The sequence below is a fragment of the Benincasa hispida genome, unplaced genomic scaffold (assembly GCF_027475165.1).
Source record: "Benincasa hispida cultivar pf3 unplaced genomic scaffold, pf3_genome.v1.1 HicScf74, whole genome shotgun sequence".
Taxonomy (NCBI): domain Eukaryota; kingdom Viridiplantae; phylum Streptophyta; class Magnoliopsida; order Cucurbitales; family Cucurbitaceae; genus Benincasa; species Benincasa hispida.
The window spans coordinates 1-18,058 of NW_028326866.1; the positions used below are offsets into that span (position 1 = coordinate 1).

General features: G+C 38.8%; 1 protein-coding gene across 1 annotated transcript; it reads left to right on the forward strand.

The window, feature by feature from the left end:
- The first annotated feature begins 242 nt into the window (after nucleotides 1-242).
- On the forward strand, nucleotides 243-5,550 carry LOC150029970 (uncharacterized). Its single transcript, XM_090310209.1, has 2 exons — nucleotides 243-667; nucleotides 1,722-5,550. Exon 2 carries the CDS (start codon nucleotides 3,299-3,301, stop codon nucleotides 4,160-4,162), a length of 864 nt encoding a protein of 287 aa, XP_090166335.1. The 5' UTR covers nucleotides 243-667; nucleotides 1,722-3,298; the 3' UTR covers nucleotides 4,163-5,550.
- The last annotated feature ends 12,508 nt before the right edge of the window (nucleotides 5,551-18,058 follow it).

Sequence of the window (18,058 nt, forward strand, 5' to 3'; positions counted from 1 at the left end):
TTAGTTCTATTATCTTTTGTGGCTTCTCCAAGAGGTTGTAACAAGTGATAATAATAGATATTTGTTATTTTATTCATTTCTTATGGTGAAACTGGAGTGGACTTCTACTAAATAATTTTTCAGTCGAGTAGCATATTGTATTTTCTAATGTCAGTTAGAAATTCAATATTCATTATTATAGTATTCTAATTTCTTAAATATAAAATTTAAAATCCTGTTTATTTATATATTATTTTTATAAATCATTAGGTATAAATGTATATATTAGTTCTAACACTTAGCCTGACATAGTTATTACCCCGTTTCGTCAACACTAGAAGCTTCCATCTACTAGCTTAGCTGGTCTATGGTGTTAGCCACCTTAATACTGCCAGTTTTTTATTTTTATTGAACATAGAATGTGTGTGTGTTCATTAATAGATGTGTTATGCATAATTTCCATGTTAAGTAGTTTCTAATTTGACTGAAAATATTTTTGGACAGATGTTAAGAGCAATTAACCTCATAATGTAGTCTAATTATGATGAAACAATTTCTGGCTCGGTTTGGAATTGTTTAATGAAAACTAGAACGTTGTATCTTGTAGGCCGATGAAAATTTAGCTTCAGAAATAGAAACAGATGTCAAGGAGGAAAGCACAAGGTTTGGTCCTGTGGATTCAGTTAAGGTAACGAACATTTTTCCCCTCTCCTTTCCAAATTTCGGTCTTTCTGTTTGTAAATTAATATTGTTTTGAAAAGCAAAATTCTATCAAGATAATGTGAATCTTTGCTGGAATTTTAGCATTTCGAAAATAAAGTTTTGGCATTTTAGGTATAAATTTATATATTAGGTACAAGAGTGCTTTGTTGATTTTTTTTATGAGAAACAGTCAGAAAAATTTCATTGATAGTATGAAATTACAAACGGGGAAATCAGCGTGAGAGATTACATAATAGTATTCTGTAGGGGTGTTTATGGGTTGGGTTGGGTTGGGTTGAAAGACTTTTTAGACCCAACCCAATTGTTCGGGTTGTAAATTTCTTCAACCAAAATAATCCTTATTAAAAAATGAACCCAACCCAACTATGAAATATTTGGATTGGGTTAGTTCGGGTTAATTGGGTTATTTATTTAAAAATTTGTTTTAAAAAGAAGCAAAACGTAAAAAATGTAAAAATCTAATTTAATTATTTTCATATATCGAATTAAGATTAACAACTCAATTTCAATTTATATAGTGAAAATTTTCTTTCTAAAGTGCAAAGAAACTACTTTTAAGAGTTGTTGAAGAATAAATTATTAAAAAAATATTGGAATTAAATAAAATTAAAATCAATACATGTATAAATAATTGTGTTATAAGTAATAAAAAAAATATTTTGAAGTTAATAATAAATTTGGGTGGTTCGAGTTGGTTCGGGTTATATTTGGTGAACCCATGAACCAATCCAACTCATAAAATTTTCATTTATTTGAATCCAACCTAAATGAGTTATAACCCAACCCAAACCACACGAGTTGGGTTGAGTTGATCGGTTTTTTGAACACCCCTATTATTCTAATGTATGGTAAGAGATGTAAGACTATAATCACAAAAAGATGGGGTGAGTTTACACCAAGTGAGAGCTGTATACAAAAGATGATAAAAAAGCGGGCGACTATCTTCAAAGACTTGATTGTTGTTGAGATAATATTTGATCTATTATTTTTATTTTATTTTTTGGTTTGGTTGGATATAGGTTTGTGAAAACCATCCACAAGGTGTGGTTCTGATAAGATTCAAGGATAGGAAGGATGCTCAGAAATGTATTGAGTTGATGAATGGCAGATGGTAATACATTTTGTTTCTTTAATTTTCTTTTTTGTTTTCAAAAGTTAAGGCTCCCTTTGGTAACCATTTGGCTAAGAATTCAACTATTGTATTTAAGAAAAATGGAAATCTAATAGACCCACCATATTTAGAAAATATGATAGAAGAATTAACAAGAAAAATAGGAAGGGGGGGGGGTACAAATGTAAATGAGGAAGAGAATATAGGTAGTTAGAGGAGAATGAAGAGTGGGGACCACTATGGGGGAAAATCTGTTATTGTTGTTGCTGAATTAGTATAAAGCATGAGGTAGGGGAGAGGGATAGATATAGAAGTTTTATTTTGAATTAAGCTTGCGAGCTTGTAAGGGAGGAGGTCTCGGCTTCCTAGGCTAATTTGAGCCAAAACTGTGAATAGATAATCGAGTTCTTATCAATTTGGTATCAGAGCTGTTCCTTCTAGGGAAGGGTATGGTGAAGAAGATGGAGGCAAGATTATCAGCAGTGGAAGAGCAACTTACCTTACTACAAGTAGGGATGGAAAACAGAATGGATCAACGATTCGGGGAGATGCAACAAGTTACCGAGAATGTTATGGCAGCTAAGATCGAAGCTCTGGGAGAGACATTGGAGCAGAAAATGATTCGCGCATTGGAGGTTTGGTCGAAGAAGTCGGAAACACTCGAGGGCGAATCAGGTTCATTTGAGAAGACAATGACGGACAAAGGGAAACAGCTGACGAAAGAAGATGTCGGGGAGAGGAGAGAGGTACCGTTATTTGATATGAGATTGAGAAAGCTAGAAATTCCTATATTCAAAGGGGAAATAGGGGAAGATTCGATGGGCTGGTTTCATAGGGTTGAAAGGTATTTCGTGGTCAATCGTTTATCAAAGAAGGATAAAATCGAAGCAGCGATACTATGTTTGGAAGGGGAAGCTCTGGAATGGCATCAGTAGGAAGAGGAGAGGACGTCGATGAATACTTGGGTGAAGTTCAAAGAACAGCTCCTGCTACACTTTCTACCGGTCAAAGAAGAAGATCGGAGAGCTAAGTTCCTCACATTGAAGTAGGACGACAGTGTTCGTGCGTATCGGTGGCAGTTCGAGCAGCTATCGGGACCATTGAAGGATCTTTCAGATGAAAAGTTGGAAAGCAAATTCATCAGCGGGCTGAAGGAAGATATCCAAATCAAGATGAGAATGTTCAAACTAATTGGGCTGAAGGAGAAGATGAGGATGACCCAGATCATCGAAGATATTGAAGAAGCCCGAAGAAAGAAATGGGGCGGAGGCGACCCAAGCCCATCGAAATCCACTGGTATGTCTTCAAACTCGGGCCTCAATACCACCACGGGTCAAACAGGCCATAGCCCAAACCAAGACAGCCCGAACAATTTCTCTCAACTCGATCCGCAGTGGAGGTACGTCTTCTAACTCGGTCACACTGAAGGATGTAAATGGGAGGTCGTTCACGGTCGATGCGTTCAAACGGCTGTCCGACAGTGAGATGCAGAATCGGAGGGACAAGGGACTGTGCTATCGTTGTGACGAGAAGTATACCTCGGGGCATTGTTGCAAGAGAAAAGAATTGAGCATTCTGCTGTACCATGACGGTGAAGGGGATGAAGAGACGGACGACGCAGTGGAGGAACCAGGCGAAGTTGATATTCCAACGGCCACTACTCTGGAATCCATGGTAGTTGAGACTATCGAGCACGAAGCGGTGGAGCTTTCCTTCAATTCTTTCGAAGGAATTGACTCGCCTCGAACAATTAAGGTCAAGGGGGCTATTGGGGATAGGGATGTGGTCGTCCTCATCGATAGCGGAGCATCCCACAACTTCATTGACAGGGAGCTGGTAACGACTCTGAAATTATCGCAAACGCCCACGACAAGCTATGGAATTATGTTGGGAACAAGAACCTCAGTTAGGACGACGGGTATCTGCAAAGGGGTAATCTTTAACCTCCCTAGCCTCACAATTATTAATGATTTCTTCCCTTTACCTCTGGGCAGCGCCAATGTAGTATTGGGAGTACAGTGGCTGATAACATTGGGACGAGTTGAATGTGATTGGAGCACATCGAAAATGGATTTTCAAATCGGAGATTGGCAGGTGCATTTGAAGGGAGATCGCAGTTTGATGAAGGTCCAAATATCCCTCAAATCGATGATGAAATTGGTTAGGGAAGAAGGCCAAGGCATATTGCTCGAGTTGAATTCTCTTTTGACTGCAGCAGGGGAAGACAGAGGCCGAACAGAGGAAGGAAGCGATCCAGAAATCTGGGAAGTTCTGAAGGGATACCAGTCGGTATTTCAAACAGTAGAAGGGTTCCTCCAGTACGACACCATGAGCACCATATTGAACTAAAGCTAGGTGCTGGACCGGTGAACGACAGACCATAAAGGTACCCTCAGTTCCAGAAAGATGAGATCAAGAAATTGGTAGAAGAAATGCTCATCGTTGGGATTATCCAACCAAGTGTAAGCCCGTTCTTCAGCCCCGTGTTATTAATTAAAAAGAAGGATGGGAGCTGGCGATTTTGTGTTGACTATAGGGCCTTGAACTAAGCCACGATACCAGATAACTTCCCCATTCCGATGGTCGATGAACTTCTTGACGAATTAGCCGGAGCACAAATCTTCTTCAAAATCGACCTGAAATCCGGCTACCATCAAATTCGAGTGGCACCATCAGACATCCACAAAACGACATTCTGAACTCATGAAGGCCACTACGAGTTTCTAGTCATGTCATTTGGATTAAGGAACGTCCCATCAATGTTCCAATCAGTAATGAACGAACTCTTACACCCATATTTACGAAAATTTGTATTGGTGTTCTTCGATGATATCCTAATTTACAGTTCTTCATTATGTGATCATGTGCGCCATTTGTCCCTGGTGTTGCAAGCGTGGGAAGATAATCAGTTTATGGCCAACCTCAAGAAATGTACCTTCGCGGCCAATCAGATCGACTACTTGGGCCACATAATATCAGCTGAAGGAGTGGCTGCTAATCCCTCGAAGGTTGAGGCTATGCTGCAATGGCCCACCCCGACCACAGTGAAGCAATTAAAGGGATTTTTGGGGTTGACCGGATACTATCGCAAGTTTGTAGTTCACTCCATTGCCTTCCCATTAACACAACAACTTAAGAAGGATAAGTTACAATGGAACGAGGAAGCACAGGAGGCTTTCGAGACATTGAAGCAAAAAATGGCTCAACTCCCCACCCTCAAGCTCCCTGATTTCAACCAAGTATTCATAGTGGAAACGGACGTGTCAGGAGTAGGAGTTGGGGTGGTATTGATGCAAGAAGGACGACCAATAGCCTACTTCAGCAAAGCTCTCCCACCAATGCATCGCCTCAAAGCCGCATATGAACGAGAACTAATTGCCATAGTTATAACTGTGCAGAAATGGAGGCCCTATCTCTTGGGGAGGAAGTTCATCGTGCGGACGGATAAAAAAAGCCTCAAATTTCTGTTGGAACAACGCATCATCGCGAGAGATTATCAGAAATGGGTGGCCAAGTTGATCGGGTATGATTTTGACATTGAATACAAGAGGGGACTGGAAAATTCAGCTGTCGATGCCCTGTCTAGATTGCCTACCACGATGGAATGACTATGCTGAGCGTGATTAATTCACTTAATCCAGTAGTATTCGCTAGTCAAGTCGAGCAAGACCCGGAGCAACAAGGTGTTCGGGACAATATTTGATTGGGACAGCCGCACCCCCAAGGTTATTCACTTCAAGGAGACCTGCTATACAAAGGAGGTAGACGATCGTATTGGGAGCATTTAATGCTCATTGTTTAGTAAAAGTCGCGCGCTAGACGATCGTGTAGTTAGCAAGCCTCATCGCTTAGTTACTACATACACGACCGTGCGGTATACGATACTAAGGCATTCGCTAAGCGATCATTTAGGCAATGGTGCTTTTCCGCATCGTAGTCGTTTAGACGATCGTGTAAGGCGCGCGTTGTGCGGAGTGCGCTAGGCGATCGCGTACCTGAAGTTTTATCGCTTAGTAAAAGGTACATAATCATTGCTAAACGATCGTTTATCTTTGGGAGCGTTGTTAAGTGATAGATGAAGTGTTTGTTCTTTTGTATAGAAAATTACGGGGAGTTTGGTACACGATGGTTGGAGACGCATTGCTTCTCCCGGACGGATCAAGACCCGGTTCGCCTGTTTGAACCGGAAACTCCTTGTTTTTGTAATAGTTAGCTTTATTTTTGTGGTTTTAAGGAAATTCTACCCGGTTCATCAACATTTGTTTATTATACATGTGATGTATGGTGCTTATATGGCAAAGTGTTTGACATATAGTTTTAAAACCCACCTTAGGTTGTGCAATTATTCATGCATCATGTATTATAAATGTTATAATCTAACATGAAGAAATTACAAAAAAACATGCGCATGTATCATGAAATATAAGAGTTATATTTTGCATGCAGTGAGCATTATCATGTATCATCCTTTTATTATAAGTGTTATACTCTAAAGGTGGATAGAAGCATGTTATGCTTGTTTCATTGCTATTTTGTATAAGTGTTATATAAAAGAAGTAGCAATGAATGAACGATGCATTGAGCATGACACTTAGGCTATTTATAATCGTTATGAATTCCTTGCATGTCTTAGTTTTGCATTGTGGTTTTAGTTGTTTCCATTTATAAGTGTTAAAAAAGAAATTAGAACTAAAATCAATAAGAAATAGTTGCATGCAGACTTAGGGTGAACTAAAGTTTTTAAAAAGGGTTTTAAAATTGGGTTGAGATAGACCTAAGTTCAAATGGTTCTAAAGAGTTTAGTAACCTAGATTAATCTTTTAAAATGGGTCTAATAGGATTAAATTGGTTGAACTAAAAGATTAAATTTGTTTTAAGTCTTTCTATAAGGGACCTTTTGTCTAAAGCAAGTTCTGATTAGGCTGGGGTTCTTAAGTTGATGGAAACGGAACACCCCTACCTGGAAACCTACCTGGAAAGGTGAATTAGATAGATTTTCATCAAGCATGCAATAATTTTGGTCAAAGACTCCATTAAAGAGTTTAGTGGATGATAATAAAAAAGTTGTTTAACTATCCAAGGTAAAAGTTACTATTGGGAAAACCTAAAAGTCACTTAGTTAAAATCCTTAGCCCTGTTTTTTCTAAGTAAGCTAAACCCTAGGTTATAAAATACTTAGTGGGAGGAAGAGATGTATCTGATATGTCTATGATTCCACTAATGTTTCTCCCTGAATGTTCACATCGTGAGATTCATGCTTGGGCTTGTGGTGCCCTGAGAGCATCCCACTTCGGATAGTGTTTGCATGATTCAATATCAAGGTGGACGGAGAAAGTGTTTATAGTAAGTGGGTGAATGGTGTGTGTTAACACGTCATATGGTCTCTGTCATTGGTTCACACCGTGAGATCATTGTACTCCCTCATGGTGCCTGGGAGTGTCCCCCTTCGAATGGGTTTTGTGCAGTTGGTCAAAAACAAGGTGAACTCCAGATATGGATAGGGTCGCTTTAGGTTTTGCCCCAATTAGATTTTTTCCCTTCGAATTGGCTACTTGGGGGCAGATCTCTAGGGCCTAAAATGGCAGGTCACACTTACGGGAGATTGTTAAGTAAATTAATGATCTCTTGACCAAATCAATGATGACTGGTTGAGAACTTCTCAATTTAGAGGATGGACAATTGACCTCCCTTCGGTAGCTTTTGTCCTAAACCTTTGAAGCGTCCTTGCGAAACTAGATGTCACACAGGGTTCATATTAGTTTTTCTAAAACCTTATAGGATGTTGTTTTTTTTACAATAGGTATTTGCTTAAAATCTAACGTAGTTAAATGTGTCTTTCTTTTTAGTAACTCGTTAGAATTTCCGTTTAGTGCTTTTAATATGATCGAATACATACAGTGGATTGTGTAAAATGTATTTCGTGGCAAACGACCTCGAATTTTTCATGGTTGAGGAATATCCTCAAGTCCCAACCCTTGATGCACCGCGAAGTGTTTGCAATGCATATGCGGTATGGATGAAGGCTAATTCGTTGGCCTGACTTCACATTTTAGCTAACATACCTGTTGTTTTGGCCAAAAGGGTTGAGCACATGATCATTGCACGCGAGATCATGGACTCGTTACACGATATGTTTGAACGTCAGTTCTTACTTTTCGAGCATAAAGGGATGGATGACAAAACCAGTTGTGTTAGTTGTTCTGACACTAATCTCACTACTCTCCAAAAGAGGAGGAAAGATAGTAAATCCGATTTATTGGTCTTGGAGATGTGTTTGGTAGATAATGATAATTCTGCCTGGATCTTAGATTCGGGTGCTACCAATCATGTCAGTTCCTCTTACCAAGGATTCAGTTCTTGGCAAACGTTGCCACAGGGAGAGATGACTCTACGAGCCGGTACTGGTGAGGTTGTTTCAGTTGTTGTTGTAAGTAGGCTAAAGTTATTTGTTGACAATAAATGTTATCTATTACTGGATAATGTTTTCGTAGTTCCTCATATTAAGAGGAACTTAATCTCGGTTTCTTGTCTCATTGAACAAGAGTATATTGTCGTCTATTATGAGAATAAAGTGTTTATTTTCAAGAATGGAATGGAGATTGGTTATGGTTCAATGGAAAGTAACTTATATGTACTAAGGCCATTAGTCATAAAAGCCTTGTTTATAACTGAAATGTTCAGTAGGGCAACAACAGCTAAAAGACCAAAGGTATCTCCTAAGGAAAACGCCGATCTTTGGCATCTAAGGTTAGATCACATCAACCTCAATAGGATTAAGAAGTTTGTGAAAAGTTGACTTCAAAAGAGTTTAGAAGAAAACTCTTTGCCGGTGTATGAATCATACCTCGAAGGCAAGATGACCAAACGACCTTTTACTGGAAAAGGTTACAGAGCCAAGGAAGCCTTGGAGCTTGAACATTCATACCTCTGTGGTCCGATGAATGTTAGGGCTCGGGGTGGGTATGAATATTTCATCTCTTTCCTAGATGATTATTCAAGGTTCAAGTATCTCTACCTATGCAATGTAAGTCTGAAGCTCTTGACAAGTTCAAGGAATATAAGGCTGAAGTTGAAAACTTGTTAGGTAAAAAGATAAAAACACTACGATCTGATCGTGGTGGAGAGTACATGGACCTCCAATTCCAAAATTATATGATAGAACATGGGATTGCATCCCAACTCTCGGCCTTTGGTACACCTCAGTAGAATGGTGTATCAGAAAGGAGAAACAGAACCTTATTGGACATGGTTCGATCTATGATGAGTTATGCTCATCTTCCAGACTCGTTTTGAGGTTTTGTAGTGGAAATTGCATGCTATATCCTGAACAATGTTCCCTCGAAAAATGTTTCTGAAACACCTTTTGAACTATGGAGAGGCGGTAAAGGTAATTTACACCACTTCAGGATTTGGGGATGTCTGACACATGTGCTAGTGACTAACTCAAAGAAGTTAGAACCACATTCGAAGGTTTGCCTCTATGTAGGCTATCCCAAGGAAACGAGAGGTGGATACTTCTATGATTCGAGTGAGAACAAAGTGTTTGTTTTTACAAATGCTATCTTCTTGGAAGAAGACAACATCCGGGATCATAAGCCACAAAGTAAGCTCGTTTTACGTGAGACTAAGACTACTGAGGGTTTAACAGGAGTTATTAAACAGGCCGACAGATCAACAAGAGTTGTTAAGGTCGAAACATCTAGTCAACCAGCTCAAAAGTTGACTGAATGGATTTCTACATGGGTTTGACTGAAGCCCACTGGATTGGATTGCTATGAACCCATTGGATTGCTACATGGGTTTGACTGAAGCCCAAAATGTCATTTCGAATGATGAGGTCGATGATCTGTTATCTTTTAAGAAAGCAATGGAGGATGTTGACAAAGATGAATGGATTAAAGCCATGACGCAGTGGGAGGGCTATGAACCCACTAGATTGCTACATGGGTTTGATTGAAGCCCAAAATGTCATTTTGAATGGTGAGGTCGATGATCTGTTATCTTTTAAGAAAGAAATGGAGGAAGTTGACAAAGATGAATGGATTAAAGCCATGAACTAGAAAATGGAGTCTTTGTACTTCAATAACATCTGCAAGCTTGTTGATCCACCTGATGGGGTAAGACCTATTGGGTGCAAGTGGATATATAGGCGAAAGAGAGTGTAGATGGAAAGGTGCAAACCTTTAAGGCTCGACTCATGGTGGAAAATTATACCCAGGTTGAGGGAATTAACTATGAGGAAACTTTCTCACTTGTTGTCATGCTGAAATTTATCCAGATTCTTCTATCCATAGCCATATTTTATGATTATGAAATATGGCAAATGGACGTGAAGACTGCCTTTCTTAATGGTAATCTTGAGGAGACCATCTATATGACTCAACCAGAGGGATTCATAGTTCTAGATCAAGAGCAAAAAGTTTGCAAGCTTAATAGGTCCATTTATGGGCTAAAACAAGCATCTAGATCATGAAACATCAGATTTAACACTGCGGTCAAATCGTTTGGCTTTGATCAAAACGTTGATTAGCCTTGTGTTTACAAGAAGATCATAAACAACTTAGTAGTTTTCCTGGTACTGTATGTGGATGATATCCTACTCGTTGAGAATGATGTAGGGTATCTGACTACCATTAAGAAACGGTTAGCTGCCCAGTTCCAAATGAAAGATTTAGGTGAGGCACAGTACGTTCTAGGGATCCAAATCATTCAAGATCGTAATACCAAACGGTTAGCCCTGTCTCAGGCATCATACATTGATCAAATGTTGATCAGGTACAGGATGCAAGATTCAAGAGGGGTTTATTATCCTTCAAGCGTGGAATCATTTTGTCTAAAGATCAATGTCCTAATACACCTCAAGAGATTGAGGAGATGTGACAGATTCTCTATGCTTCAGCTATAGGAAGCTTGATGTATGCAATGTTGTGTACCGGACCCAACATTTTCTATGCAGTAGAGATTGTCAGTCGGTATTAGTCCAATCCAGGATTTGATCACTGGACGGCGGTCAAGACGATCCTCAAGTATCTTCAGAGAACGAGGGACTACATGCTCGTGTATGGAGATAAGAATCTAATCCCTACATGATACACGGACTCTGACTTTTAAACTGGTAGAGATTCTCGCAAATCAACATCGGGGTCAGTTTTTACCCTAAATGGAGGGGCTATAGTATGGTGAAGCATCAAGCAAGGATGCATCATGGACTCCAATGTGGAAGCCGAATACGTAGCTGCTTGGGAAGCAGCTAAGGAAGCTGTTTGTCTGAGGAAATTTCTTTCAGATTTGGAAGTTATTCCAAATATGAATTTTCCTATCACTCTGTATTGTGATAACAACGGGGCTATGGAAAATTTGAAGGAGCCTTAGAGTCATCTTCGGGGTAAGCATATAGAATGAAAATACCACTTGATCAGAAAGATTGTGCATCACGGTGATGTGATAGTCACGAAGATCGCATCGGAGCACAATGTTGTGATCCCTTTATAAAGGCTCTCACGGTTAAACTGTTCAAGGGTCACTTGGAGAGTCTGGGTTTACGAGACATGCGACATCTTGTCTAGGGCAAGTGGGAGACGATACCGGGGTATGCCCTAGTTTACTGTATATTGTACATGTTTATATTGTATTGTACATTAGTCTCCCGAGGCATTAAAACAAGTGGGAGATTGTTGGCATTGGTGTCCTAATTCTCCCGGGTCTCGTTTGTTTGTAATGATACACATTGTTTTATGAATAAAATAACTGTTATTTCATTATGGTATTTACTCATATCTAATAAACAAAGCTTCATGGTTATCTTATGTGAACTTAAGTCGATCATGCCTTAAGTGATAACCAAAATAGGCCTGTAGTATAAGGATTAAGGTGGGATACCTGATCCTGGTGACACTACAGATACGACCCGCTTTGTAGAGGTTTGCAAGTGTTGTAAACTACTACAGATGGTAGATCCTGATCATTCATGTGGAGACATGTGAGCGGGGGTGTCCTATAAAAAGAGTTTGTATAAGATCGGACCACGAGATGACTAGACTTTGTATATAACACCGTTGATACTGAAGACTTACATCTTACCTAAACGACCATAGGTGACACGACCTCAATCCTGAGTGTTTTGGAAACTCCTGCCTTTGAGAGCGGTCTTCTGATTACTATGGGTGAGAATGGCCAGATTGCCAACTTAACATGCCTACCTTTTTGGAGACTTGTCTGATGTAAGAGTTGGGAACTCAATACACAAGATGGAATTCACTTCTTTCCCGAAGTAGGGATAAGTAGAGAGATTGCTCCTTTAAGGGCTGATTTCAAAGCTTGAACATAGTGGCCATAACTTCTCTTTGGAAGAGAGGACTCAGTCATAGTAGGACTATGACTTATGTTCATTAGAGGATTCAGTGGTACTTAAGGAGTTAGATATAACTACAGGGGCATAACGGTTATTGGCCGAGCTGTACTTACAAGCTATCTGTGAAGTGTTGTCGCACTGTTGATTGGTTAGGATGGACACATAATATATCTGTGGTAAGGAGAGTTCAGCTGTCGATCTTTAATAGAGTGCCTGACAGTTAATGGATGGTGGATCCTGTGACTAAAGAGTTTAGTCAGTTATTCACGTACCGTTGAAGCTTCAAGCTACAGGTCCATAAGGTCCCCTTGGTAACTCAATGGATTCAGTTGAGGACCAGTTCTTGGTGTTGATTTGAAAATTTCAAATTGACAAGAGGTAATTCAAGTATATATGTTATGATCGGTATGATGTATGAGATACGTCTAGTGGAGGATTAATATAAATGAGATTTACATTAAGTACCATGGAATAGAAAAAGACCTATGGTTTATATGTTTCATGAGATGAAATATTAAAACTATAGGTTATAAATATATTATAGTAAGTTAGTTATCATTTATATTTATAATAATATTAATTATTGGATAATTATCCATTTTTCTCTAATAACCAATTGAGTGGGAGGTTATTGGTGGTTTCATGGTAACCGTGTGATAAAAAGGAAAATTATTTCCTAATTTTAGTAATCAAGCATTTTGTTGAATTTGAGATTTCCATTTTCGGAAAATTCTCACAGAAATTTGTCAAGTAAATAAGATTTACTAAGCGACAGCTTGGAGTTAGCTAAACAATCGTGGAGTGTTCTTAGGCGATAGACACTCAGCTAAATGATCGCATATCTTTTGCTAGACGATCGCTTAGTTTTTCCTAAACGATTGGACATCAACCTATACTCCATCTCTCACTTGCTCAATCGTTTACATGATTGTGTTTCCTCATGTGTTCTGCCTCAAACCAAGTCCACACAGTGCCCACCCTCTAGATTCTCACACCGAGAATACCAAGGTAGCCTTCTTGATGGTGTCGTACTTAATTCGACATCGTCGAGATTCTGTTGAGGTCGTTCATGTTGTTGGGGGTGCTTGTGACCTTGGCGATCGCTGAGTTCAAGTGTGCGATGATCGTGTAGTGAGCGGTCGTGTTGGACGAGCGTTCATGTGTTGCTGTGTAGCTGTGGTCAAGCATTCATGATCAAGGAGCTTTGTGATGAGTCTACAAAATTGTGTTACTCTTGTCTTTGATCTTTTGTTGAACATGCTGTAATTTCTATATTTTAGCATAACCATATGTTTCTGTTTGCGATTGTAATTGTAAAGTTCATATACGATTGTAATTTGGAATGATCTTTCCGCTGCTCATGGAAATCCTCGTGTTCTATTTCCTTCATAAGAATGGCCAAAACCCATAAATTTACTTTATATTTTGAGTTGTATTTGTATATTTTGGCATCAAGATTCCGATTCCATGAATGGTTGAAGGCTCAAACATCGATTTTAAGGTCGGGCAATTTTCATGTGTTTTATGAGCTTTTGATGTATGTTCTTGGGATTATCTGTTTCTTCTTGATTTCTATTCTTTGTTTGAATATTTAGGATGAACATATTTGTAGATTAAATTGACAACTTAATCATTAATACTCATATGTTTGTTTAGCCCATGCTATGCATGTTGTAGGTGTCCTAGTTGCATCTAAAGCATGCTTAATTTAAGTAGCAATAGGTTTTAGTTATGGCTATGGTTCGATTGCTAGAATTCTAGAATCACCCAATAACGAAAGATAGTGAAATATAAGGAATAAAAATACGTTAGGTTAAATTTGGAAAATTCAACTTAATGTTCTAATCAATCCAAGAGCTTAATGCGGTCAACTAAGTCAATAAGCTTGTGTGACAATACTTAGTTAATTAAGGAATCAACATCATTTTAGTTTTCCTTAGGGAGTTTGTTTGGATTTCCATACATTCGATTAGGCATGAGAAGTAGATAATCCATGAACATTTGCATGATAAATCAATGAATTATAGAAAGTATGAAAGTCTCATTGATCCTGTATCATTCTCTCTCTCTCAATCTATCTTAAGCACTTTAAATTATTATATTTAGTTTTCCAATCAAACCAAAGTCCAGAACTCCCTGGTTTTACTGCTTTCTATAGACCAATTTAGCTTAGAGAGATTTTATCTTAGACTCCCTATGGTTCGACTCCATTTTTGCTACTAAAACTACTTGTTAATTGAAGTTCTTGATTGGTGAATAATAAATTTTACTTGATTGATAGAGAGAGGTCTACGACATCCTCTTTCTTTTTTGTCAGGGGATGAAGAAGGAATTCTTGGGAGAATCCTCTCCATAGCCACATCCAATTCTCCAATGGAGGACCTCGAAGACGATAAAATGTTCTCAAAATAATTAAAGAACAAATGTTGAATTTCAGCTTCAATTTTTGTCCACACCTCTTCCGCGTTTAGGATGTCTGAGATGAAATTTCGCCTTCTGTGAAAAGCATGTCCATGGAACTACTGAAATTTCGCCTTCTTTCGTGAAAAGCATGTCCATGGAACTACTTAGTATTACGATCTCCCCCATTTCAGCCGATTCTCCCTAGATCTGTGTTTCCAATAAATCTCTTCCTCAAGCAACAACAAATGATGCCTTTTCTCAAGATCATGGACCATATGATAGTTTACAAGATATGGGCCATCATGACTGCCTTGGTATCTGCCCAAACCTTTTTGATACTGTCAAACAAGCCCCTGTTCACAACATTCCCCTTTGATACTAGTGGACTAACTCGATTGGTCAGTGAGAAATCCGGAAACAAAGCGACAAATTCATTGTTAGCTGTAAACCGATCCAAACCAAGACTCACCTAGATTGGAGGATCTCATCTATTACACCATGTCAACATGTCACCTCTTTCATAATGAAAGTTGGATATTTAAATCTCCACCCACAATTAGTGCCGAACCATCGTCATTGGAATGGATTAATTGGCTTTTTTTTGTCACGAATTTTCCAGAATGCCCATGAACTCCCTAATCCATGAACATTCCAATAAAGAGTCTTCATTTCTCCCGACGTAGGGGTGTATATCAAACTGACCAAATTAAGGTCGGTTAGTCGGGATTAGAGGTCGATTGGTTGGTTTTTGGTTTTCCTAAAAAAAATTTGAAAATCGACTGACCGATTGATATATATGTATTTTTTTAGGAAAAAAAAAATATATAAAAGCAAGTCCATTACCATCAATCCAAGCACAAGCCTTTTATTTTAGTATCGATCTATTATTATTTTTTATGTTGTCTAATTTTCAAATCCATTGCATGATTTATTTAAATTTTTTCATAAAAAAAATGATTGATTTAAAATTTAAAAAGTTGCTAATTTTATTAACCTAACAATAACACATTATCCATTCATATTTCCTTTTCATTCATCTTGGCTCCTCTTTAAAAAAAAACCAAATCGATCGATGATTAGGCGAATTTCACACTCTTTTTTTGGTTGGTTTTTGGTATCGGTTCTCCCCCAAAACCGACACGATCGATCGATATACACCCCTATCCCGATGGGACCTAGCAGCCTCTGCCGATGCTTGCCCAGAATGTTCGGCCATGGACATAGACTCATCCAATTTTTTATTCTTTTCCATGCAAAAAGAGCTAAATGTTGGAGCCTCCTTCATTTTCTCCAAAACAAAGGAGGAACTTTTGCTTTCAAGCCCCGATCCAAGGCATTCCTTACGCTTCCAAACCATCCCTCTTGAACTTTTGGCATTAAAATGAGCTTGTTTCTGTGAAGGGGACTTTGGGGCTGTGGTTTTTTGCCAACGCACCTTTTAGTTCACATTTACATTAGCCATTAAAGGATTAAAAATTGTACCTATCTACTTGGTTTTTTGGAAATCCAACAGCCGCCAAACGGACCATCGAGATTTATGTTGATACATCGAAAAATTCGCATCGAAATATCAATCAAAATTGGTATCTGGAGACTTCCGCCCCAGCTATAGGCACCCTAACCTCCTTTAGAATCATAAAAGATCCCCACTACGTTGCCTAATCTTTCAGTTTCAGCCATCATTTTATTAAAGCAACAAAGTGGCACATGAAAAAAAATGAAACCAAAACAGAACCCACTTAAATTCCAACTCTGTTGGTATGATAGCGACATCGAATGTTTTAGAATAAGAAGGGGATTATCTTAGAAACATGGTGCATGCTCGAGAACATGTTGTTGATAATACCGAAAATGTGCTATTTTGCTTTGCTTAATTAAAGTTCGTTCTTTAGTTTTATTGGTTTATTTAGTGATTTTATAGGTATTATGCATCTAAGAGGTAAACTGGGCATAAGTAAAAACGGAGTTAAAATTGGCCAAAACGAAGCTCAAATGCATCAATCGAGAAAGGAGTAGAAATTATAGTTTTGCCCCAGGAGGTATGGCGTAGCTGTTGGGGTTGATGTCCTAAAGTCTCGTGTCCTGTAGTTTGTAAACAGTTTGCACGAACGTTTGTGTTGTATAATATATGATATTTTACTTCACTTCTTGATTTTATCAGTTTTTTGTTTTATTTGCTTTACCACAAACCAATAAACCTAAAATCTCTAGTTGTCTGGATGTAACTTAAGCATATATGTGATGACATACAAGTGGATCATGTCTTGAGTGATAACCAAAATAGTATGTAGTATATGGATATATGAGGGAAACCTTATCCTGGTAATGGTACGGATGCGGCCCACTTTGTGAAATGGTCACAAGTGTTGTGACTTGTCACAGATAGTCTGATCCTGATCATTCGTGTAGGGAACAAGCGAGTGGGAGCGTCCTATACAAAGAGTTTGTATAAGACCTGACCACGAAGTATTAATGTCTCATTATATAACACTATTCATGACAGAGACTTCACTTCACTCGGATGACCATAGGTAACATGACCTCAATCCTGAGTGAGTTGGGAACTCTTGCCATTGAGGGCGGTCCTTTGATTTGTATGGATGCGAGTGGCCAGATCGTCGACTCAAACCTACCATTTTGGGGATTCATCTGATTTGGAAGTTGGGAACTCAGCTACAAGATGGAATTCACTCCTTCCCCGAAGCAGGGACAAGTAAATAGATAGCTCCCTTAAGGGTTGATTCCAGGGCTTGAACGATGTGGCGCCACATACCTTCTCTTGGCCCGAAAGGTGTTTACACATAGTTGAACTATGTTGTATCGTACAATAGTCTTCTCCCACTTGTTTATCGTTCTACACGATCATCTCGTTCCTCCATCCTCTACCAATTTCAACAAAGACCACTCTTTAGGTTCTTACTCTGAGAATACCAAGGGCTCTAAGTGGTGGTGTCGTCCCCGCTCCTGCTTGTTCGTTTGCTGCCGTTCGTGTAGACGATCATGCTGCTGGTAACCGACTGTTTGTTGGGCAATAAAGAATGTACAGGTTTGCTTCCGCTGGGTTGAGTTTGATGTGAAGAGAGTCTTCAACTGGTATGTAGACTCAATCTCGGTATTTTATTTATCAAAGCATGCCTATAATTAGTATAAAATTGCATAACTTTTTGTTAGAATATGTGTATGATAATTTGGTCACAATGAAATAGGAAAGATTCGAATGCACTCATGGATACTCTTTTTTAAGAGTTCCTTTAGTAGCTGCACTGCTAGGTACTACACTCGACATTGTTTCTCGAGAGTAGCACTTTCTTGATGTGCAAGATGCAGTGATGCGCTGCTACCTGAGAGCATTATTAGTAAGAGCATTGTGGTGTCAGGTTGTTTTCTATAAATATGTGTTGGTCGATTTAGGATTTTTTTAAGGATTCCACCATTCTGCCACCACATTACTTTCTCTATACTTTTCCACTTCTATTTTCATCCTCATGATA

What these genes read in the sequence shown, in the direction of transcription:
- LOC150029970 (XM_090310209.1), top strand. Translation starts at nt 3,299, where the DNA reads ATGCAGAATCGGAGGGACAAGGGACTGTGCTATCGTTGTGACGAGAAG.